Source organism: Tiliqua scincoides, chromosome 2, assembly GCF_035046505.1.
Source record: "Tiliqua scincoides isolate rTilSci1 chromosome 2, rTilSci1.hap2, whole genome shotgun sequence".
NCBI classification, from domain to species: domain Eukaryota; kingdom Metazoa; phylum Chordata; class Lepidosauria; order Squamata; family Scincidae; genus Tiliqua; species Tiliqua scincoides.
In genome coordinates this window covers 109549971-109574284 of record NC_089822.1, presented here as the reverse complement: position 1 = coordinate 109574284, position 24314 = coordinate 109549971, and the positions used below count along the sequence as shown (strand labels likewise).

Here is a 24314-nt window from a genome sequence, read left to right as displayed (position 1 = left end):
TGTTGCGATGCCCCAGCCTGCGGGCCCTGGCCCCTGCCCCCTCCTGGGGGTACAGGGAGCCCGGTGCGACCTGCAGCAGGGCTCCCCGCAGCAGTGAAATTAGATGCGGAGCGATTGCGCTCCACTTCCGCTTTAGCCCTAAGGAGCCCTAAGTCTGCCCTAAGGAGACTCCAGTGATAGCTGCAGCACCCACAGGATCCTGCAGTTGCCGTTTTGGCACCACTGGAAGCCTGGGTGCTGCCGGTTTCAGAACTGGGCCCTTAGTTATGTGACCCAGCCTTCACCTGCCCCCACTACCTGTCATTGACAGACCTGGAAAAAAACAACCCAGAAAAAAGATGCTAAAACAGTGTTTCTCAAAACCCACTAGGTAGGTCATGAGCCAATTTCAGGTGGGTCCCCATTCATTTCAATATTTTATTTTGAATATATTAGACTTGATGCTACCATGGCATGTGACTGCATTTGGGGAAATGTTACAGATCTGTACTTTGAACCAGTTACTATGTATATTCTTTTAACAATAAGTCAATGGGATGTACTCCTGGGTAAGTGTGGGTAGGATTGCAGCCTAGGATTGTTAAAATGATGATGCTTGATTATGTCACTTCCAGTTATGAGATCACTTTCTGGTGGGTCGTGACAGATTCTCATTCTAAAAAGTGGGTCCTGGTGCTGTGTGTGTGAGAACCACTGGGCCTGAGGCAATTAATTATCTGATCTTTCCATCCCATGTTTTCATTGGAGGCTCTGTGGGATCACCAGAAATAGGGTCACAACCCGCCAAGTGGGTTCTGACCCACAGTTTGAGAAATGCTTTTCTCCAGATGTGGTGGTGGGAGCCTCCTCTTTGACTGAAGCAGGAAGACTTGGCCCAGGCAAAAATCTCTAAAGTGGACAAGACAAAGAGCATCAAGCCTACTACACAGATTTGAGCAGTGAGCAGGCAGATGCTCCTGAGAAACTTATAAGCAAGGCATATAGGAGAAAGCTGTTTGCTGCTGTATGCCCCCAGGATCTGGGCTACTGGGTCTGGACTTGGAAGCTTGGCTTTGATCTGTTGTAGGTAATCACAATAAGTTAACAGACTTATCATCCACTAAATGAACCCCTTTTTAAAAAGCCATGCTTTTTAAAAGCCAGTTCCTCCAAAACTAAACCTCAGGGGTTTGTTATTATAAAACAATAGCAAGGACTCTACATGAAGGTGGCCATGAAAAGGACCTCAGATTGGTCCTTGTGCAAAAAGTAGACAAGTGACATCAATGCATTTTCACAATCATAAACAACTCATACTGAAATTCCAAAGACAAGATCAGTAGTGTCTCTAAGATCCTTCCTCCATATTCAAGGATACCATGTCAGATTTCAGGGAGGGCAAAAGCTTTGCAGGGAAGGGGATTCTCAGCACAATTTTATTTGAAATGAAATAATCCTAATTGCTTTCATTTCCTCTTGGAACTGATAGATAACAGCTTGCCAAAAAAAAAGCAAGTACAGATTGAGTATCCCTTATGTAAAATGCTTGGAACTAGAAACTTTTTGGATTTTTTAAAATTTATTTTGGAATATTTGCACATGCATAATGAGATCTTGGGAATAGGACCCAAGTGTAAATACAACATTCATTTATGTTTACACACAGAGAGAGAGAGAGAGAGAGAGAGAGAGAGAGAGAGAGAGAGAATGAATAGCCTGAAGGTAATTTTATACAATATTTTAAATAATTTTGAGCATGAAACAAAGTTTGCATATATTCAACCATCAGAAAGCAAAGATGTCACTCATTGCAGCCACCCACTTGTGGCTTCATGTTGGCACTCAAAACGTTTTGGATTTTGGAGTGCTTTGGATATCAGATTTTCAGATTAGGGATGCTCAATCTATAACAACCCTTGGCATTTGAATGGTGTTTGCAAGTGATCCATTTTCTATCCTTGCAATGATCCTGTAAGATAGGTAGGTGTTGCCTTCATGCTGCAGATAAGGTTGGGACTAAGAAGGAGTGACTTGCCTGAGGTCACCTAGTGAGTTCATCAAGCAAGATTTCAACTAGGGACTTTAAATCTGTAGTCATGAGCAGCCTGATCCTATCTAAGTTCCCCCAAGCCAATGCAGCAGCTCAGACATGGCTTGCACTGCATTCCAAAGGGGAATTCAACAAGAGGAAAGTCTCCTCAGCATAAGGGGACATTTGTCCCAGCTTCCACTAAAAGTCAACTTGGAAGGGGCAAGTTTGTGTTGATCTGTGTCGATGGATCAGGCCCAGAAAGGGAGATAGGATACAACTTGCCAGTACCAACTATCCCACTCCCTCCTGGGCTCCATCTGCCCACTGCGCCCCTCCACAGCATTCCTCTGCCACCACCCTTCCTCCACACCATTCCTCCCTGCCCTCCTCCCACCCCTGCACTACACAGAGCCAGACTTACCTGCCCCAGAAGGCATGCGTGAGAAGGCTTTGGCCTTTCTGTGTCCAAGAGATGATGTGACCCTCCTGCCAAAAAGTTTGGACACCCTTGGTCTATGGGTTTCCTTAGATCTTTCCCAGCTACAAAGATGGTGCAAACCTGAGAGAGCCAGGAGCTGGGGCAGGCAGCAAAATGCGGGATCAGGTGTGCACAACTGCTGCCAGATCCACCCCCTCCCTCCCTAACACCTCCCCAACATGTCAGTTTAGTCCCTTTCCCTGCCCACAGCCCACCCCCATGCCAACTTAACAGGGCCTGTGGAGCCTCCCAGAACCAGTTATGTGTGCCACGCCTCTCACAGTTTGGCCTGGCTTTCATGTCTCTGTAAAGGACCTTGCCCTGCCAGAACAGTGGTTCTGGCAATGCAAGGCTCCAATAAGTTTGGAGCCTAATTTATGTAATATCCCTTTTTTTCCTGCTTTGGAATGAGACATTTGAATCTCCCATGGGCTTAGCACGGCGTATGAAAGACTTCTTCCCACCCACCCATCAAATACCTCCTCAAAAGGAATGACTTATCAAAGCAAAAAGGGTTGTTAAACAAATCTTTTTTTATTAAAATCATGTTGGAAATGTGCGGGTGTTGCTTTGTTCCAAGCACAGTGGCAGCAGGTCAAACACTGTGCCGCTTTCCAAAGCAACCTCAACCCCTTGCCCATGACACACCCCAAAGGTGCGGTGTAGCTGCCCAGTGATGATACGGCATAGTAGCTGTCGGTGCCAGGCAGGGCCATTGGCTAAAGTGGCAGTAAGTGGGTCTTTCCGAGGCAGGGGTGGCGGTGTCACTTTCCAAGAGCTGGGGCTCACTCATTTGCGGGATGGTGCAATGTGGGAAGGGCACTGTCTGCTAGGATGCTTGCAGCAGAAATAGAGAGTTGGCATCCTTCAGTCTTGGAAGACATTGTTATCGTGCTCTGAATGGTGGTTCTGGAAATACATGGAATAAAAGAGTGGGTGGCAAGACAAGAAGGTGAGGTGGGGACACTGACAGCACCATCCTATGCACTTTTCCTCAGAATTAAGTCCCACTGTGTTCAATGGGGCTTGCTCTCAGCAAAGCATGCATAGGATTGCAGCCTAAGATATCTACACTGCACAGTTAAGCTAGTCTGAAACCAGTGTTACTGTCACGGCTTCCTCCACAGAACCACCTGGGAATTGTAATATTGGAAGGTTGCTTAATGTCTCCATTCCGTTTCCTGCTTAGAAGCCATGGCAATGGAACAGATCTAGAACTGGCTTGCATTTGTAGTGAAGATGCACCCTTAAGAGACAATGGAAATGGGTTGTCTTGGTCTTTGCCCCTGGGAACCCTAGGATGCCCACATGCAACTGGGGTTCCAAGCCCAATGAGGATGTGTTTTGGCAACAGATCATGAAAGATCCAGGGCTGCAGAAACTGCAAGTTAGACGTCACTGAACATGGAACTCCAGCATCACTTCAGGGCACTGCTCTGGAAGGAAGCCACTGGTCCTTTCCCATTCAAAGAAGGTTCCCATCTGACCCAGGGCTCCAGCACCTGTTTCATATGCCAGGGCTCAGGAGACAAAGTGCTTTGGGCATGTGTACAGCATTGAGCAATCATGTACATCTACGGATGAGAAAGGTGTGTATGAACACACGAGTCAGGCTGCTGCTCTGTCTTGCTCCACATGGTCTACCTCTGCTCCAATCAGCAGTGTGGTTCTCAAGAGGTCTTTGGCAGAGATCCTTTTCAAGCCTGCAGTGCTAACTAATGGGAGATGCCTTGACACTGTTGACTATAATTACCTTTCCACTTTATACAAATGGCCACTGATTCTAGCACAATCAGAAGATGCCAAGATCAGCTCCTGCTCTTAGAGTGGCGCCCAATGAAGCCTGTTTGAAATGCCACCTCCCTCTGCCTCAGATTTTGTACAGGCTGTATGCCAAAAGCACTTTTGACAATCTTGCAATTTTTAAGCATTTGCCTTTCCCACTGGATTGACGAATGCCAGCCAGCAAGCCATCATCTAATGTTCCATAAAGATCTACATTTATGCTCCATGGAACTGACGGGAAGCATTAGAAGGAAATACTTGCTAGCTTCCTGCAAGACATTTTCCCACACACACCCGGACAGGTACCTCAACAGCACTGCAGTGCAATGGTCCCCAAACAGCCCCTGGTTTTGAAGGTTTTGTCCGTGTTATTCTATCAGTTTGGTTTTTCTTGCATCCCACCCTCTTTTCCTACCCACTATCTCAAGTGTTGGGCACTGGTTTTGTCTGGACACAGAGCAGCAAAAATCCTTCCCTGGCTGCACTTAAATTAAGAATTCTCCACCCATCTGCTTTAGGTAAATCTGCCTTCTTGGGGCTCAAAGTGGATGGCAGTGATAGCTCTTAAATAGGTGTAGCTACTTCTTGGAAATGGTATCTAACCTTGCTCCTAGATGAACAGCAATTGGGGGAAGGGATGTCTAGTCATTGTGTATCACAGATTCCTCAAAAGGGCACAGAACACCACAGTGAGGAGAAGATGAGGAAGCAAGTTCTGATCAAAGTTCAGCTCCAGAGAACATTTGCAACTAGCAGCAGAGCAAAGCCCCTATCCATGGCATCAGCCCTACCAGAAAACTTACTTTATTCTTTCTCTTTGACATGTTGCTTGCACCCCAGCCATGTTGCATGCTCACATCACATGATCAGAAGACTTTTGTGAAAACCAACAAATCTAATCCCAGAAAAGGCCTAGGAAGAGGCTGGGAAACCAAGAGCATATGAAGGTAAGACCCCCCCTCCCCCAAAACCCCATTCCGGCTGCAAGGACACCCGAAGCACCTCCTTGGGTCAGACCTCGCTGGTGACTGACCGGGAGGGAATGAGGACATCTGGGGTGGTGGGGAAGAGACACAGATGAGGGTCAGGTGACCTCTGAGAACACAGCTCCGTGATTCTAGAACAGAGAGAGAGAGAGACAGAGAGGCAAATGGAAAAGGAAGTCAGCCTGACCTCAAAAGCAGGAAAAACACTTGCCTACCTTGCTCCAGTGTAACAGGATGTACATTCGGGACCTATGACCTCAGCACAGCCTTCAGATGAGCTACACTAGAGTCAAATGGACAGGGAGGAGCAGGCCACGAGATCCGCTGCAGAATACAACCTCTCAAGGCCAGAGCTTTTATTATCTTGTGTGTCTAAAAGAACACACTTCTAGTCTAGATCTCTCAACCCTGTCATTCATCTGTTTGCATTACCTTATGTGTATTTCAGCTTGTATTTCTAACGTGCTCTAACATGTTTTTGTAAGCCACCAGGGTAGATTTACAAAAAGTAGGGCATAAATACAGAGAATAAATAAATCAGTCTGCTGTCCTCACAAAATGAGTGGCTAAATAGAAATTCACACTCTGGCATGAAGACCAAAGTACATTGCACAAAGACTAAGGCTGCAATCCCAGACATATTTACCAGGGAATAAGGGCCCAATCCTGAACAGCATACCAATGCCAGCATGGCGGGGGGGGGGGGAGTGAGGCAGGACTAGCAGAGCTTGGCTCTGTCAGATCCAGAGCCCCAGGTTTGGCCTCCCGGTCTAACATGGGACTTCTTTACTCTGCACAGGCTAAACTGCCAGCGCAGAGTCAAGTAGTCCCATTGCGGGGCTACTTTCCTTACTCGGGGGAAGGGGATGAATGTCCACTTCCCCTGAGGAGGTGTCAGGAGCCACTGGCAGCTACCCCTATGCCCACAGGATGCTACAGTGGCCATTTTGGCGCTGTGGTAGCCCCACACACCAGGCAGCTCAGGATTGGGCTGTAAGTCCTATTGAACTCAATGGGACTTACTTCCAAGTAGACATGCTTAGGATTGAGCTGTCAGCATGCAAGCGAGGCCAATTACTTTGTCAGCAGTTTAATTTTAATCCTAGAATTTTTCTAATTGCAGAATTTGGGTGTTCTGCACAGAACCATATACAACATGCACACACACCATAACTGCTGGTTTCTTTCTAAGGACAGGACTGCAAAGACTTCTTGTCAAGGGTCAGATCTGCAGCAGAAAAACTATGAAATGCATTCAATTCCCAGAGTCCTTAACCCAGTGCTGGCACCAGATGCCCTGATGTCATTCCCCTGATGGTATATTAGGCACTAGCACTACCACTGGTACAGGGAGAGGGGATTAGCCTGACTATGTGGGCCTTCGGATGGGTTTGGGTCCATAATCCATTTCCAATCTGGCTGAGCCTTAATTTCATACCCACCTCTACCCATCTGCCCTACTTGAAAGGGAGACCAAGTCGCAATGCCTCGGGTGCAGCCTGCAAGCTGCCTGCAGACACAGGTGAAATGAATGGGCATGTTGTTCCAGCCATCCCAGTTATTACCTGGACTGCCTCCCTGCACAATTATTATTCTCCTTCAAGGAATCACTCTGAAATGGGAGAGGAGGAGGGTGACACCTTGAGAATGGCGGCGTATGACCCACAGGTACTTCCCCTCCCCCAGAGGCAGGCACTTACTCGTAGGGGTGGGCCACTGCCGCGCTGCCAGGCGCCACCAAACGGAGAGATCGTGCTAGCTGCCTTTCCAGGCCTCTTGAGAGTAGCGTAGAAAACTCCTGTTCTTCTGGGGGGTCCCTCACCTGCTACATCCCCCCCACCCCAAGGGGAGCAGCGCCGGGGCAGGGGAGCAGGGAAGGGGCAGACACGGACGAACGGGAGAGAAATGACACAGAGATTGAGACAATTAGCTACTTGCTCATCACGCACTGCTTGGAGGAGGAAGGGGACAATTTCAGGGTGTGGAAAATTGGGCGGGAAGGGAGAGGGGCTTTGGACACAGAAGTGAGTCATCCCAGGAGACTAGGAATTCAGGGACTATCTGGAACGTAGGAAATGCTCATAGAATCTGCGTGTGAAGGACAGGGAGGAAGAGGAAACACTTTTTTCGTGTCTTGTGTTCAGTGCAACACTTCACAGTTCCCTGTCGATAGCATTTCATTTTGGGAGTGGGGCCCATCAAGTCTAGGCTGGGTGCCATCATTCCACCAAAGATCCACGGGGGCTACCCCTAAATTGTCATGACTGTTCAACCAGGCTGAACCAGCAGCTGCTAAGGGGTGGTAGTGGTTACAGGGCTAATCCAGATCTCCCCATGGCTGAGGTGGTGTGCCCAATGCTGCCAGCCTCCTCGGACTCAAAAGGGGAGGCCGATAGGAAGAGGAATTGTGGAGGAGAGAGGCCGGCTAACTCCCCACTCTCCCCTGCCCCCTTCTTCCTTTTTCAACCCAGGGAGTGGGCTGTATGAGCAAAGGTCATAAAGACAAATTGGTTGCACCACCACCAGCCTCATGGTGACCACCTCCACCAGCCTCATGGAGGGGTTGTGGGGGGTGGGGGAGGGGGTAGTGCTGGTGAGCTGCTGCTTGGTCACTGGCCTGTGTGAAGTGTGAGTGAAGAAGGGAAGGGGTCGAGTGGGTGTATCCTGAGAGATGCAAACTTCAGGGCCAGGGATTTTAGAGGACAGTTCCTCCCTGGCAAGCAGCCTCCATCCACATGGACCTCCTAAGACTGTGCCACTGTGTTAATTGGCCGACCCATCCAGTGGGACAGCTAGAGTTTGCAGTTCAAGAGTTGAGCACTTAGCCTGGTACATCTTACCATCCTGGTTAGATCTGACAAGATCTTGGTCTTGATGTTGCTGCCATGTTTCTCCTCCTCTTCATCATCCCAAAGATGCATCACTTTCATCTCTGCAGCTTCTCTAAAAACCCTGGTCCATGGTCTTGCCTTCTCCTTATCAACCTTCCTGTCCCTAAACTCTCCTCAAAGACAACTGCTGGAAATAGTGTCAAAGTGGCCATCCAACTGCTGAGCTGCACAGGTGGGTGATGTGTCTGGCCAGCAGTTCACTTAGCTGTCCATGCAATGAAGCCATCAGATGATGTGGTGGCTGTGGCACAGTTTCAACAGACACCACACGATGGGCAACCACACACATCCCAACATGCAGAAAGCATTGCTCAAATGGGTTTTGTAGATATTTCCTCTTCCTCAACTCTCCCCTCCCTCTGCACAAACTCATCTACTCTCCACCTCCTTCATTCTTCACTTCAACCCATCCCGAGGAGCTTGTCTGCACATCTGGCAGAGCCTCCCCTTCTCAGTCTGATGTGTAGCTGCCCTTTCTCCTTCTTAAAATCTAGTTATTTCATCAACATTCTTCCTAGACAGCCATCACCTTTTCTCTCGCTAGTGTTCAATTACATAAGAACATAAGAACAGCCCCACTGGATCAGGCCATAGGCCCATCTAGTCCAGCTTCCTGTATCTCACAGCGGCCCACCAAATGCCCCAGGGAGCACACCAGATAACAAGAGACCTCATTCTGGTGCCCTCCCTTGCATTGGCATTGTGACATAGCCCATTTCTAAAAGCCCATTACCTGCCCTTGTCTCCTCTTCACACATGAAATGGTTGACTTCTGCCTCTGATTTAGCCATGGACATCTCCCCTAAACTTTATGTCCATGTAGTAGAAGCCACTAAACTTTCCTCGTTTGGTCCCCTGCTTTTTTTTTATTTTTCTCAGGCCCAGATCTGCATAGCTTCTAAAGGTGGCTGTGCCATGTGCCTTTAGAACATGCCCCAGAAATTAATTTCCAAAGTTCCTGGAAGGACTTCCTCAAATTAGTTCTTGATCCTACACAATAGAACCTAATCTGTTGCAGCTGAAGTCTTTGGCTTGCACTGTTCCTGACTCACCTGCTCCCATTTTATTGTTGGTTCATTCCCTGTGTTCCTCCATCCTCATCTCCTGTTTTTCTTGACCATCTAGCAAGATTAAGACTTTTGCTCTGTTTCCAGATCTTGCTTGTAGACAAGTGGGATCTACATAGCACTGATATCCCTCCATTGTAGCTGCTGCCCCTCACTGACTGAATCAGTTCCAAATTGATTCAGCCTCCCTCCCTCCCCCACAAACTAGTTGGCTCGGGGAGACAGGTTCAGGTCTCCACCCAGAGAAAAAGCCAAACTAGATGTGATTTGAATGATGCCATTAGGGCTGGTGTGCTTCCTATTTTTCCTCCTGTAAATAGTATGAGTGGGGGTCCTGATCCTGCTTGGGATCACAGCAGCACATGCCTTCCCACCATGGTTCTGATCTGGATCAGGCCACCCTGTGAATGCTATTTACCCTAAAGAAAAAAAAAAAAGAGCTTGAATGTTCCCCCTCCAGGGGCTAATAGCATGTGCAGCAGGCAAGGGAGGGCACCAGGATGCAGGTCTCTTGTTATCTGGTGTGCTCCCTGGGGTATTTGGTGGGCTGCTGTGAGAGACAGGAAGCTGGACTAGATGGGCCTATGGCCTGATCCAGCGGGGCTCTTCTTATGTTCTCATGCAGCTGCCTGATTCAGATGTCCTTCCACTGCATGCTATTTACCGGGGAGAAAGCAAGCACAACAGAAACCATGATATTGTTAAAATCTTGTCTAACTTGACCCAAAGTACAGCCATCAGTCTACTGCCCCACTTTATTGACTTCTCAGGTGAAGCAACGCCCAGCCTGAAAACACACCTGAAAGTGACATTTGTGTGTGTGTGCGTGTGTGTGTGTGAACTGCAGAGACATCTTAGGCCCTTACAGAACAAGAGGTGAACAGGGATGCATCAGGGGTTCCCCTTACCTGAGCCACACTTAACTTTTCAAGGGAACTGTCCACACAGGGCAAGCCCACGACTGGGGCACTGGCCACGTCCTCCGGAGGGGGAACCTTCACTTCAGGAGGTGGCAGAGGGCTCTGGAAATTGTTCACCACACAGGTCACCTGCAGGAGAAAGAAGGTAGCAGCATGAAATGTGACTCTTCCTGCCTCCTTGTGGCCAGAATGACTGATCCAGGACAGTGCTGTGGCTTCCCTGTTCTGCTTGCCAGATGACCTTCCCTTATAAGAATTATAAGAGCCCTGCTGGATCAGGCCAAAGGCCCATCTAGTCCAGCATCCTGTATCTCTCAGTGGCCCACCAATTCCTTAGCAAATGCCTGGAGCACCTCTGTTAGGCTTTCCTGCCTCTCTGCTTTAAATCTCTCCGGTTTAAACCAAGCTGTGTGTAGCATGAGTCTTTGCTTCATAAAAGCTTGCACTGACAATGTCCTTTAGGGCAGGGTTTGCCTCTATGAACACTCAATGAGTTGGGAAGTTGGGGTGGGCATGGGGAAGGAAGCAGACTCCAGGACGTCTCTTACAGGCCAATGAAACATTTTCCAAGCACCTGAACTGAAAGAAAGCACCAGGTTAATCAGGAGACTAAGTTAGTAACAGTTAGTAGACACTAAGTTAGTTAGTAGACACTAACAGATGCCCCTAAGCAAATTTCTTAGTCACCCTCTTTCCCAAGGGCTGGCTGAGAGACAATACAAAGCTCATGTTACACTAAGTAAGGCTACAAACCTAGACAAATTTTATCATTCTAACTATTACTATTGAACATGATTCTGGGGCTGTGGCTTGGTGGGGGAGGTGTCTGTTGTGACAAGGTCAAGTGCTTCAAAATTTACCACTATGCTACTTCTTTGTGCTTCATTCAACCAGATGAGAGGAAGCTCCTGGGAAGTCCCTACATATTGCTGAGGTTTTTTTTTTAAAAAAAGTGAAGTTCAGATGTGGAAGCGACTACAAATTTGAACACAGAGGGAGGAGTTGCTTAGCTCTTAAGGAGTTGCTTAGTTCTGTTGCTGTGGGACCATTTCGTCAATCCAAATTTTCCCATTGCTTTATCATCCAGAAAGGAAAAGATGCAGGGTCCCCATGTCTTTTCCTCTATGCAGAAAAAAGCCACTTGATCAGAAAAACACAGTCCATGACAAAAGAGTGAAATGCTCACTTCGTGTCTCTATGCTGCTTCACTCAAATCTGCAGCCTTCAATTTCTGAAACTGTTTTCCAATGTTTATTTAAAAACAAACAAACCAGCAGACCTTGGGAGACAGTTCATGATTCTGCTGTGTCACATCTAGTTTCACCCTTAGTGTCCATGGCTGTAGCAACCACTTCTTCTTCCCAGGAATAATCTCCATCCCTACCTGAATTCCTATTCTTTTATTCAGTGTTTCTTGCATTCCCTGCTAGTAGTTAATAAATGCAGCACCATTGCCTACCAGACATCAGCAAGAACTACACTTCAGTACTGGTCCATGAAGTCTAATGCACTTTGAATGATGCCACAGAGATGACTGGATAATGTGCACATTAAAGATGCACATTGTAGAGGTATAAGAGCCTGGGAAAGAGGTCCCAGTAGCTGCTGCACGGGAACTGGGTTGAGCAAAAGTCAGGTTTCTATAATAGGATGTTCACTAAATCACAAAGGTAGTCTCATCCACATATATCTCGGATTCTCTCAGCTTCTCCAGATCAGCTGCCTTGGTGTCAAGGGAACAAAATTGCTCCCCGAGAGCCAGGGGCTCATTGTGCTGAAGACACACTCACAATTTATGTCCAAGAGGCAGACAGTTATGCATATGGCACTCAGTAAAATACACTGGAAAAAACTCACACACCCACTAGCTTCTGCTTTCACAACTAGTTATGTTTTGGGAGGTTTTGGTGGGGGGAAGGGGATTCTTTTTATGGCTTATTTACACAGAAAGCTAAGTCTTACTTGGTTTTTTATTTTAGACAGCTTGGTTTCTAGGAGAGGTAATGTAAGTGTCCTGACCTTATTGCCCTGCTGCTCAACTCATACAGATGCATAACTCTCTTGTTTGCTTCTCATCCACCTCAATGTCTTGCTGCCAGGACGCTTTATCAAAAGGGCCACTTTGTAATCATAGATGTGTTTGTACATTTCTCAGGTTTGTGCCCTCACTCCCGCACCTAGTGTCGCCAAATATCCCCATGTATTCCCTTGATATAGTGTCACTTACCAAGAAGGTGGCAATGGCTCCACCTGTAAGGAACCCAGCCAGCACATCAGACCAGTGGTTCCGGTACTCAGCAACACGAACCACACCCACCAGGAAAGCAGGGCACAGAAGTGACAGGCATAGGGAGGGCTTGGCCAAGCGGGAGCCCTTCAGCTGGAAAACCAGCGTCACATACATCTGCAGTGGGGGAAGAGGAGGAGTAAAACATGAGGTAATTTAGTAAGTTGGCAAGCAGGACTGTCACCTATCTTCTTTCAATATTCTTTATATTCAACGTAAAGGAAGGCTGTGGGTATAAATGTCTTATTATATTCAAACATTCTTTCTCATGTATCTCCCAAGTAGGAAATACAGCTTGGTATGCCCCCCCCATCAATACCCCACTTCCTACAGAAGTGGCCTTCACCTCCAACAGTTTCCTATCTCCCTGAAGCTGCTACCACCATTTCCTGCAAACTCCCAGGCCACTCTTTCCCCTCTCTGCTATTTGTGCCAACTTACTGGTATCGGTGTTCAGCAACTGAGCTGGCACAGGTCCGAGTTGACCCATAGTGGCTGCAGAGGGTTACCCTGGAACAGGGAAACTAATGTTCCCTTACCCTGAGGAGGCCTCCAGGGGCCTCCAAGTGCTGCAGGATACAGAGGAAGCAGTGCCAGTGCTGCTGCATCACTGCGCAGGGATTTCGTTAGGATTGAGCCATCTGCCACTCTCATGCCAAACATCCAGGGCCCAGAGTGTTAGAGGAATGAAGGAAGAAAGGACTTAGACCTGTGCTGACTGCCCAGGCTACCTAAGGCATCCCTACCTTTGCTTTGTATTACAGACAAGTGGTTCTCAAACTTTTCAGCACTGGGACCCACTTTTAAAAATGACACTCTATTGCAGCCATTTTCAACCACTGTGCCGTGGCACACTGGTGTGTGCCATGAATGGTCTGCAGGTGTGCCATGGGAGTTTGGGGGAGGTTCATTTATTAGTAAGGCCATTGGGGGATGTGAGCCCCCCCCCCAACAGCATGGTGTGCCTTGTCAATTGTCAAAAAACTGATGGTGCGCCTTGAAAATTTTAGGACCTTGTCAGTGAGACAAAAAAAGGTTGAAAATCACTCCTCTGTTGGGACCCACCTAGCTTTACTTTTAAAAAAGGTGATCTAGAAAGAAATAATATTGTTATTTATTTACAAGTAATATTTTATTTATTTATTTGCAAAAAATACATTTCTCATTATGAGGCAGCCCTAATGAATAGCCTCAAGGCTTGAGGGGCTTAGTTACGTGATCCAGCCTTCACCTGCCCCACTACCTGACATTGAGGGAACTAGGAAAAAAAAATACCAGAAAACAGATGTTCAAACATTTATCTCCCTATCTTTACACCAGATTGCACACTGCAAGAGCTCAGGGCAGTGCAGGGCATGGCAGTTTGCAGCTATCCAATTTTTAAATATTCTTAGGGCTTGAGACAATTAGGGTGCAATCCTATCCCCTTATGTCAGTGCTTTCCAGCACTAATTTCCAGCACTGACATAAGGGCAGTGCAGCTCTGAGGTAAGGGAACAAACATTCCCTGACTTTGAGGAGGCCGCCGTGAGTGCCACCCAACTGCAGGATGCAGCACATGTCCCATTGGCACCGCTATGCCAGTGCTGGAAAGCACTGACATAAAGGGTTAGGATTGTGCCTAAAGTTATCTGATCTTTCCATCACCCTGTTTTCATTGGAGGCTCTGTGGGACCCAGCAGAAAACAGGTCACAACCCACCAAGTGGGTCCTGACCCACAGTTTGAGAAACACTGTTATAAACTTCTTAGCTGCCTGTGTATAAAAAGCACTAGTAAGTGGCAGTGATACAAGGATGAAGTGCTGTCGGAGATACAGATTACTTAATGTTCCCAATTCATTGGGCTGGCAGAAGGGTGGGCATCCTGCCCAATCAGGCAGTGCTCTGGGCTGCTTTCTTCCCCACTTTTTCTCCATGCCCACCAGAGGTCACTCTAGGCCTCCTAATGAGGCATTCTATGAGAGGAGGTAAGCCAAGCTCAGACCTGCTCCTATTCTGTTTGCATGATGTGGGAGAGGAAGTGATGTTGGTCACATGTGCTTGTGGAGGGACTCCATACTTTTCAGCAAGTCCATTCATTTCTGCTCCCTATTTCCCCCTAGCATCCATCTTCTGAGCCCCTCATCCCAAGTGTCAGTCCATACCACATCATACCACCTTGGGTTGGTACAGGCAAGAAAGATGGAGTAAAAATGCTTTTAAAAAATACCACAGTATACGCCACAGCGTAGGCGCTGAGGGCAGCATCCTTGGAAGGGAAGGCCTTGCGAGCAGCAGTAACCAGGACAGGGTTCCCAGTACAGGCTGCCTTGTCCGTGACGTAGACGGGGCTCGGTGGTGACTGGCAACCCAGAGCGGTGTAGTTGGGTCGACATACTGAGAGGAAGTGCGGTGTTTGATTGCCAGTCACCACTTGGCCGGCGTTGGCAAAGATGGTGGTAGTGAAGAGGCCAAAGGAGAAAATGCCTGAGGGAAACAAAGACAAGAAAGGAAGTGAATACTGTCACCCAGAATGGGCTCTGGGGACCGCGTGACCTGCCATGATGGAGCCCAGTGTGGGCACAGAGGGGTCTTTGGGAGGTGACTTAAGTCTGAAGTAAGGGAGGGGGAGCTCACGCACCACTTACCTAAGAAGCGGATGATGCGGCGTAAGAGGGCATTGAAATAGCAACACTCCCCTGAGATGATTGTTTTCTCCTTGCGTCTTTCTGGCTGGAGGAAGAAGGCAGCCAGTTCTCCAATAAGAATCTAGGGTATGTGAGAGAGAAGGTAAGTCTTGACTAGATCAATCAAAGTCAAAGCTAGTCAATGCAACGTATTTTCCGTAACATGAAGTGAGCAAGTGTTGGTTTTGGGAAACAGATTTGGGTATGGAGGGGGACCTGCCTTGTGGGTTCAACATGCTCATCTAGCTGGGTCTTGAGAAAAGGTTAACCTACTGGATTTCCCCTTGATGCTTCTGATATCACAGGCTGGTGGTTGCTGCAGCAGGGATTTGGCCAGCCAAACCTGTCCTGTGCTCCAGGCCCCAGAACTAACAGCCGAATCCTATGCCAGACTGGGCTGCTGGCCATAGCGGTTTGCAACAGTGGGATGGAGTCCCACTCTCACACAATGTCTGCTGATGGAACTCAGAGCACTCTGCCAGCTGCCATTTTGGGAGTGCTGCATCAAGAGAGGATAGTACTCCCCGGATGTTGCCAGACCTTGTCACACCCGCTGTAGCAAGTAAGGCAGCAGCAGGGTAGAAGGAAATGAAGTGGGAAGGGGAAAAATGAGACTGAGAGGGGGAAGGAAGGGAGCAGGGAGGCTGAAGGAGGAACTGAATCTGGCAGTGATAGCATGTGCTGGATCCTTGCCCCTCAACCTCCCCATCCCTTCCACTCCCTGGATTTGGGTCAGCTACAGAGCTGGTGCAGATCCCACTGCAGAGCGGTAAGGGAATTTCAATCTTCTTTCCCCTCTGAAGACTGCCAGTCCACCTGCCCCCAAACTGGGACATCCATGGCCAGAGTAACTTCCTGAGACCTTCCTGATTCCAAGCCAGGAACTGTCATGTAGATAGAGATGAATGAGAACTAGAGGAGCAAACACAGGGCAGTGGGATTTCAGGGGGATAGAGTCTGGCATTAGACTTTGCATTTAATGAGATGAAGAGGGTCCTGGGAAATGAGACACAGGATTTCTGTCCTACTATCTTTACATGCAGGTCAGTGGATATTAATTTTTGTGGAGCACTGTACATCCTCAGTATATGTGTGTGAGTCCACCTCTCACAAATACATTGTGTGTGGTGTGTACAATCTATGTCTGTTGTAAACGTAGATATATGCATGGGGATGAAGCAAGATTCAGTCAATCAGGGATTTTTGGCATGATTAAGCAAGACATATTTCGATTAATTCCAGAATTTTAATACAAGACAAAATTAAAGAACAGCTCTACTCCTTTCCCAGCAGAGCTTGTACAAACCAGTTGGCAAGCGACATACACACACTCTCTCTCCCCATGGCCCTTGCCTTTGATCTTCGTGTCTCGTTTATGGGCAGTTCTCATTAACAAACACAACAAAGATTGTCAGGTAGGAGGCCTGACACCAGAATTCAGGTTACAGCAGAATTGCCCTGGGATCCTTCAGCTGCCCTTCCTTTTCCAAAGAGTAGGGATTTTGGCTCCTCCCCCATGCCCAAATACAACCCTCTTACCGTTACAGTGGGCACGGCAGTGACAAGAGAATAGACCAGGACTGGCGGCGCACGACTGGTGTCCTCAGGGCCCGGGTAGGGCTTTGCATAGGCACTGTCGTAGCAGAAGAAGCCTTGGAGGTGCACGGGGAACGTGTCTGTGTATTCAAAGTGGTAGGCTAGCACCACCGTGGCGGCCATGATCACCAGCTGGAAGTAGAACATGGCACATCAGGCAGGAAGCTGCGCAATGGACGGAATGGGAGACCAACACGAGGAGGAGAGGCTGGTCCCTGGATCCACAGGGGCCTGGCATCCCCTCCTTCGTCTGCTTGCCACTCCGTGCAGGCTCCCTCGTGCACTCCTTTTCACGCTTGGATGCTTGCTGTAGCTGCACATCACATCACGGCTGGCAGGAGAGGCACCCGAGCCTGCCTGACTCAAAGCAAGGCAGACAGTTGTATCCCTTCAGCCCTTCTTTCCCTGGCTTCCTGAGCACCTGATAACTCCTGAGCCTCCCTTCCCCACAATCCATGTCCAGCAAATGACCCATCTCGCAGACTATGTACAGATGATCACTTTTCAGACACTTGACAGTGTCACTGAACAGCAATCACAGGCACGGTTGCGGTATCTGTCCTGCCACAGCCTGGTAACTCTTCCAGCAGCACATGGGAATGCAGAAAGCAGCTCCCAGCACACTGACACACACTGATTGGATGAGGCCCACAACGTCACTAGTGATGAACATATACACCCGCATGTGTACAGGCACACACCCCGTCCAATGCCATTTTAAAATGTTTCGTAATTTTGTAGAAACATAGAAAAAGTATACATGAATGTCTAGTATGATCAAGCAGCACTTTAAAAAGAAAACATAATTTAGTGCAAGGCTGTCTAGTCCTACACAAACACTAAATTTATTGATATATTTTGCTGTGCAAACCGTTTTGTGAACTACTTTTTGTTGAAAAGCAATATATAATTATAATAAAAATGGTCAAAGAGTGATGCTACACCCTCCCCCATCTCTCTGTGGTTGTACTGTGCAATTATGAGGCTTCCACTACTGGATCATGACTAAAGCCTCAGTAACAGCTGGGGGAATTTGCCCTACAGAAATGATCACTTGGAAGGCCTTTGCAGGCTCATGTTGCAGTACTGGAGTGGGAGCTCTTTTTCCATTGGTTCATCCCACAGTGCTGCCATTCACATTTAAGGAACACCCCTAACAGGCCAATGGTCACCAAGTCACCATCTCCAATCCTGACCAGGCAACAGTTGCATTGTGTGTGTTGACCAGGTAACAGTTGCACTGCAAAATAACCCCATGCAATTGGCCCCACACCCATATGTTGGTGGGTCTACAGTCACGCTGTGGGGATAAAGAGTTGGAACAGCAGCTCCCACACCTCAGTGTAACAAGGCACCTGATGGCTAAACTAGATGTGATGGTGCTTAGAAGCTCCTGCTTAAAAAACAACAAACAAAAAAAAAAACACCATTAGCAGCCCCACAGGTTTGTTTTGAAGATCAAGGATCTAGCATTCTGGGAGGGCAAATTGAGGGGCACAGAAGGGACAAAGTGCATTTGGGGGGAGGGTGAAATTGATCTCATATGTTGGGTTTCTGAACAAAAAATAAAGGTGTGTTTCACATGAATGATTCCTCCAAAGTAAGCAAAAACAGAGGTGATCTCATCATGGAGAACTGCTCTTTACATATAGTAGATGTGTTTATATATCTGACATGATGGTGAGGGGAAAAAAGCACTCTGAGGATATGACAAATGTCTTTCCTTCAAGTTACCCTGTAGGCGTCTCAATGGGGGTTGGCGGGGGGGAGGGCCCCCTTGTCTGGGAGCTACGATGCCCACCTTTGCCACCCCTCTGACACCACCTAATGTGTACTCCTTTCTAAATCCCAAAAGACTGCTCTTAGCTGGGGTGGAGGGAAAGATAGGGACAGCAGCACCTTTCAGTGATGGTGTTCTAGCAAGTGCCTGTATAAGATGAGCATAGGGCAAGGGGACAAGCAATGCAATTCTTCAGCCCTGGCAAAACAACACAGTTGGCCCAACTGCTGGAGCAGTTGGAGACTGGAACACTTCTCAGCTGTATGCAATCCCAGGATCCCTTGCAAGGCTGCAGAGGCAAAACCATCCAGATTATATCCTGCAGCTATTCAGGTAGCCATCCATCTTGGTTGGCCCTGAATAAAACAATGTGAATCTCTTCAAAAGATTTGGAAGGACAGTATATGCAAAAGTAGGTTGTTGTGAAAGCACATTGTTGCTCAGCGTCAAATACTGCAATCGTCCCCATGTGATGGCACCCCAGAGGTCCAGTGCAACTGGACAGCAGGAACCCCTCTCTTCTTGGGGTTGGGGATTTTCCACCTCCTGAGCAGGACAAATCCACTGTTGTGAATTTGAGACTCTTACCTCCACAAACACAAAGCAGGGAATGATGGAGATGCTTCTTTTCAGCTCCTGCTTCCCACCAGCCATGGCCACAGGGGCTGGATCCCTCCGCAAGGAAAGGGGCTACCTACAAAAGGAGAACCAAAGCAAGTTTGCCAAGTGCATCCCAAACACACCAGAACAGCCACCTTAATCCTTGCCAAAACCTGAACTTCCAAATTCATCTTGCACACAGGTCTGGAAACTCTTTTGCTCTTCACCTCTTGTCTATCACTGGTGCTTTGTCTGTCTTTCTCTCTGATCCAACAAGCAAGTTGCACATGTGATTCTCACAATGGGAATGTCCCCATTTTTACCACCATGGATAAGAGACAAGTCTCATGTAAGGAGTCTCCCCATCCTGCTGCCAGTCACATCTGAGCCTTTCCCATTCCACAGGAATCAGAGGACCAGGATGACGTTTGACATACATTCTCTCTCAAGTAAGAGCTGAAGTTCACTGTGCTTCCAAGGCTGAGTTGTTCTGCCTGTTATCCCCAACAGACCTCTCAGCTTGGAGGCAATATATTCCCTTCTTGTACTGCTTTCTGCCATCCGCTGTTCATTTGCCCATTTCATGTCCTCTCAAGTGGGCAGTCTCCCTGCATGTAGATGCAGCATTGAGTGCCGAGACAGCAACAACCCTACCCATCTCTTTACTTGTCTCTTTTTGATTTCATGACCCCACCTCTGCACTCCAAAAACATTTTATAGTATTTAACACACCAAAGTGTGGGAGGTGATAATGAAAACACCAAATGCATTGCCACTTCTGCGATGCAGCTGGGTTCAGATTTGGAGGAGTCAAGAAAGGGGTCCAATCCTCCACAACCAAAAGGGCTATCACGTCTTCTCTGTGAAGTCATCTGGTGCCTTTATTTCTGCTGGTGAAATCAGAGCCCCAGTGGAACAAGTCTTGTGTCTGAGATCAGCGCAAGAGGCATGTTCTAAAATGTAGCATTGTCTTTAGCAGGCTCAGGAACACTCTAAGCAAAGTCTGCCCACTTTCTGTCCCAACCTGTCACTCTCGTATACAGAACCATGCACAGCATTGCACATGTTTACATCTGGAACAGGATGTGGATCCTTGAGGGAACCCAGCCTGATATTTTCAAAGGCGATCCTTTCAAGTTATTATAATGAATCTGAAAGCGGGCAAATTGTATCTGCAGAACTGGTCCAACCTTTGCAAGAGGAATACTGTGGCAGACGAGGGTGCGCCCACACGCCCACACACCCGAATGGCGACCGGCCAAGTCAATTTTGAAGAGGCTGGTGTTTTTCACACCAACCAAAAGCTGTGATACTCTCACAATCTTCCCATAACTTTATTCCATGAAGACTGCAGTCCCATGCACAATGACTGGGGAGTAAACCCTACTGAACTCAGTGGACCTTATTTCCAAAGCTCGGGCAGCGCATCAGCTTCAGAGGGGTTTTTATGAAGACTGTACTTTAATGAAAGTTTCAGCCTTGGATAATTGCTACATGAACAGGGACCAGATCGTGTCGGAAAATTAATTAAAACCATAAATTCCATGACCTCCTATTCTAGCAGATGGGAGGAGCAAGTCATAAGCTGAATTCCTAAGTTTTCAAATCAATTTCTTTGGGAATATCTTAATGCTCTTTTGTTTACACAGGTGTTAACTTACAATTATTATTTTAACCGCTACATTTGAACATACGCTAAGAAATAAAACGAGTCTTGTTTTTGCTGGCTTCTGGACTTCAGGGTTGACTCAAAGTGTACCCCCTTTCCTCACTAGGCCCTGTGAATGCATTTCCCCATTTCTCTCCCTCATGGGCCCCAGTTCTATTCCTCTACAGCCCCTTTCTTATGGCCCCTTCCACCATGTCCCTCTTCAGCAAAAGAATCCCAAAACCCAAATGCTCTGTTAAAACAGAGGATGAAATCTCGACAACTTCATGCAACCCCCCCATTAACTCACTGTTCTGATGTGTACAGCTCATCTTGCACAAAGAAAGGGGGAGCGTTATGGTGCAGGATTCAGATTTGAAGGAGGGTTGCAGTAGAGGAATTCTCATCCTCCAGCCCCCGTTCTAAATCCTAAATCTACTTCCAGAGCCTTACATGTGTGTACACACAGAACTCATGCAAGTCCAGTTCTTCTGAAGTGTCAACCATGATAAATGCAGGCACACAGCATTAGGATTTTCTGGCTTTAGCTTTCTGTCTACATTGTAGAGGACTATTTGGGGGCTGACAACAGCCTCTCTGCTCTTTCTTAGCATGACCATCATCTCATTCGCCATAAACAGGAGGGCGACTTCCCTTTTCCACCAGTACAGCAGAGCCTTGTTACTCCCAACAGATGCCAGTCCAGACCTTCTGACCCAACTTTACTACCACCATGGCCGGCGCCACGTGAATCCAGCCAAAAGCGGTTCCTTCCTATCCCCTGCTCCATTAGCCAAAGGCCCCATCGCTCAGAGCAACTCAATAAACCAGTGAGCCAAGCCTCAGACAAGAGATTTGCTCTGTCTCCATGACCAATGGAATCGGTGACCGCTGGACTTGGAATAGTAATCATCCGTGTGTGTGTGTCCCCACCACCCTAAGAGTGTAACTTAGCAACACCATCTTTTAAAACAGACATACACACACAAACACAAAGCACGGTACAATTACTGCCAAACAATGACTGTATGAATGCCTGGGAGGAGGAAACGGAAAGAGGCAATTGATGAGCTGAAATAGAAAGCAACACTTGACACATGATGGAAGTGAGAGTCTGCAGGCTCACCAGCCCCCCATTGCACCCACCCCACATCCCAGTCAGCCGATGGCTGACTACATGTCTCACCTTCTGTAGGGTTCTTTTTTTTTTTTTTAGGCAGCAGCCATGGCTTCCTCGGCCCACATCAGCTTTCCTCTCCTCCTCCTCTTCTGTCTAAGCAAATTTAACGGTCTGCAGGACGTAACGGGGAATCCATGCTGATCATGCCAATATCCCAATTAGAAGCTGGACTGCTAGATTAAATGTCTCGTGTGTGAGCAGCTGGAGCCCTTCCAGGGAAAGGGGGAGAGAGAGAGAGAGCGCGCACAGGAGAGGGAACAACACACACATACACACTTGCATACACACAAAGGGAGGGGAGAGAGAGGGAGGGGAGACAGAAAAGAGGGGAGAGAAAGAATGGGAGGAAAGAGAATCCTTCAAGGGGGAACAGTTATTTAGATGCTGCCAGGATCCCCTCTGAGTCAGAGGGGTGAGAGACGCAATCTAGACTGCTTGGTTGAAATCCATACACCAGAGGTTCACCCTCTATTTGCAACTGGGTCAGCAGTGTTGCTCTGCTATGAATAGTGGCTCCAGAAGCTATACATACACATTGCCTTCTATCTCACCCTACAAACCAAGTCTTGCTTCTGCACTTCTCTCTATTTTGCAGATGGGAAAGCGGAGGCACCAGGCTAACCAATCAAGGACAAACACCAACTCTATACATTTCAAGGTAGCTTATATATAATAAATAGCTTCCATTTCTGCACCATTGTTTGGTCCACTGTTTTGTCGGGTTACAGTTGCTTTTAAGCGCATGACCGCTTTCTTCAGGGCCTGCAAAGACAAAATGCTGGTTTGTCTCAGTGATGGAGGAGGAAATGGAAACTAGTAACCAACTTCAGCATCATTGAACAGACTTGTGTACTCTTCCTCCAGGATCTATGGAGACTGATTCAGTGAAGGCAGGTACATTGCCATGTCTCTTGAGGCTCAGATCAGAAAATCAGGCAGTGCAACTTGGGAGCTAGAAGGTGGAGCCAGCAGAAAGGGGATAGCATACATTTTCCTGGTGGGGACAGAGGTTTGCACCAAGCCTCTTAGGGGAAGAGCTTGGCTGTACCTGGCTGGTATGGTGCAGCCTGCTGAATGTGGAGGATCAAGAAACTAACAGCCTAATCCTAACTAGGGCTGTGCTGCCCTTTACACACTGCCACTAGCCATTTTGGGGCCACCACTGCAAACAGCAGCAGCAGTACCAGAGGCCCAGTGCTACTGTCAACTATGGAGGGGGAGGGTGGAATGGAAGAATGGGGGAGCTTCTGGGTGGGGAGGGAGGAAAACGAGAAGTGGAAGAGGGTTGATCCTGGTAGCACCACGTCCTAACCCCTCTTCCCTTCCTCTCTGCAAAATAGCTGGCATAGGTTAGAGGAGACCTATTGGGGCAGTGGAGGCTTGCTCCCAGGGTAAAGGGCAAAAGTTCCCTTAACTCAAGCAGGCCTCTGGACTGCCCCACACCACCACAGGATATGGCGTGTGCTCCATCAGTAGGGGCAGAGCAATTTTTAAGCCAACTGAACCAATTGCTTCCAATTGGGCCCACGTCTAAGGTGGCCCCATGCTAGGGCAATCTAGTCTTGTATGCCATTTTTTTTTATTAAAATGTGCTTAGATCCATGTGGTCCATTAATTCATGTGCACTTTTTAAGTACACATTTGATTGCTTTCCATTCTACCAGAGATATAAAGTCTATATCTGGTGTGCTCCCTGGGGCATTTGGTGGGCCACTGTGAGATACAGGAAGCTGGACTAGATGGGCCTATGGCCTGATCCAGTGGGGCTGTTCTTATGTTCTTATATAATAAATTGATATCTCTAGGATTCTACAGACCGTGGCTGTGAACTTGGGGACCCGCAAAAAATGTTTCCAATTGGGCCTTGCAGCTCCTAAGGTGCAGCTCCTCACCCTGGGTGAGGGGGGTGGGATTTAAGAATGGGATGTAAACCAAGCACAACATAGCCTGCCACCCCCACAGCCCCTGATATTTTACTCCTTCCCCTGGAGACCCAAAGATGGAGGCTGCAACCATGGAACTGAAGCAACCCAGCTCAAGATGCAAATTGCTGGGTGAATTACTTGCAAAGGGAAGGGTGACAGGTGTCAAAATGGATCCTCAGAATAGATCTCATGGATGCTAAATTTGGCAACAAAATCAAGGAGAGGGCGAGTGTGAAAAAATGACCAAAGAGAAGGCTCAACCCATGACTTAAGTAGAGCAGAAAATTCCTCCTTGAAGCAGAAATAATGACTCAAAAGGTTAAAAAATATGTTCCAAGGATATTTGGGGACAGCAGATACCATCCCACAAAGCTTCAGTGATTAAGAGTTGGGTCACCCTACAGTTGATGTATCAGTTAACTGGGTGTTTATAAAGATATTATGGGGCACTTGAAGGACAGGGGAATGCCAGCCAGACTGCAAAATCTACTCC

The 24314-nt window shown here is 47.8% G+C and overlaps 1 protein-coding gene across 1 annotated transcript; it reads right to left on the bottom strand.

Moving 5' to 3' along the window:
* Window positions 1–5285: 5285 nt before the first annotated feature.
* PLPPR2 (phospholipid phosphatase related 2) lies at window positions 5286–19122 on the bottom strand. The gene is made up of 8 exons (XM_066617071.1): window positions 19057–19122; window positions 16632–16820; window positions 15054–15174; window positions 14636–14892; window positions 12366–12542; window positions 10127–10267; window positions 6961–7085; window positions 5286–5391 (listed from the first exon to the last, which is right to left on the bottom strand). Exons 1-8 carry the CDS (start codon window positions 19120–19122, stop codon window positions 5286–5288), a joined length of 1182 nt encoding a protein of 393 aa, XP_066473168.1.
* Between the last annotated feature and the right edge of the window lie 5192 nt (window positions 19123–24314).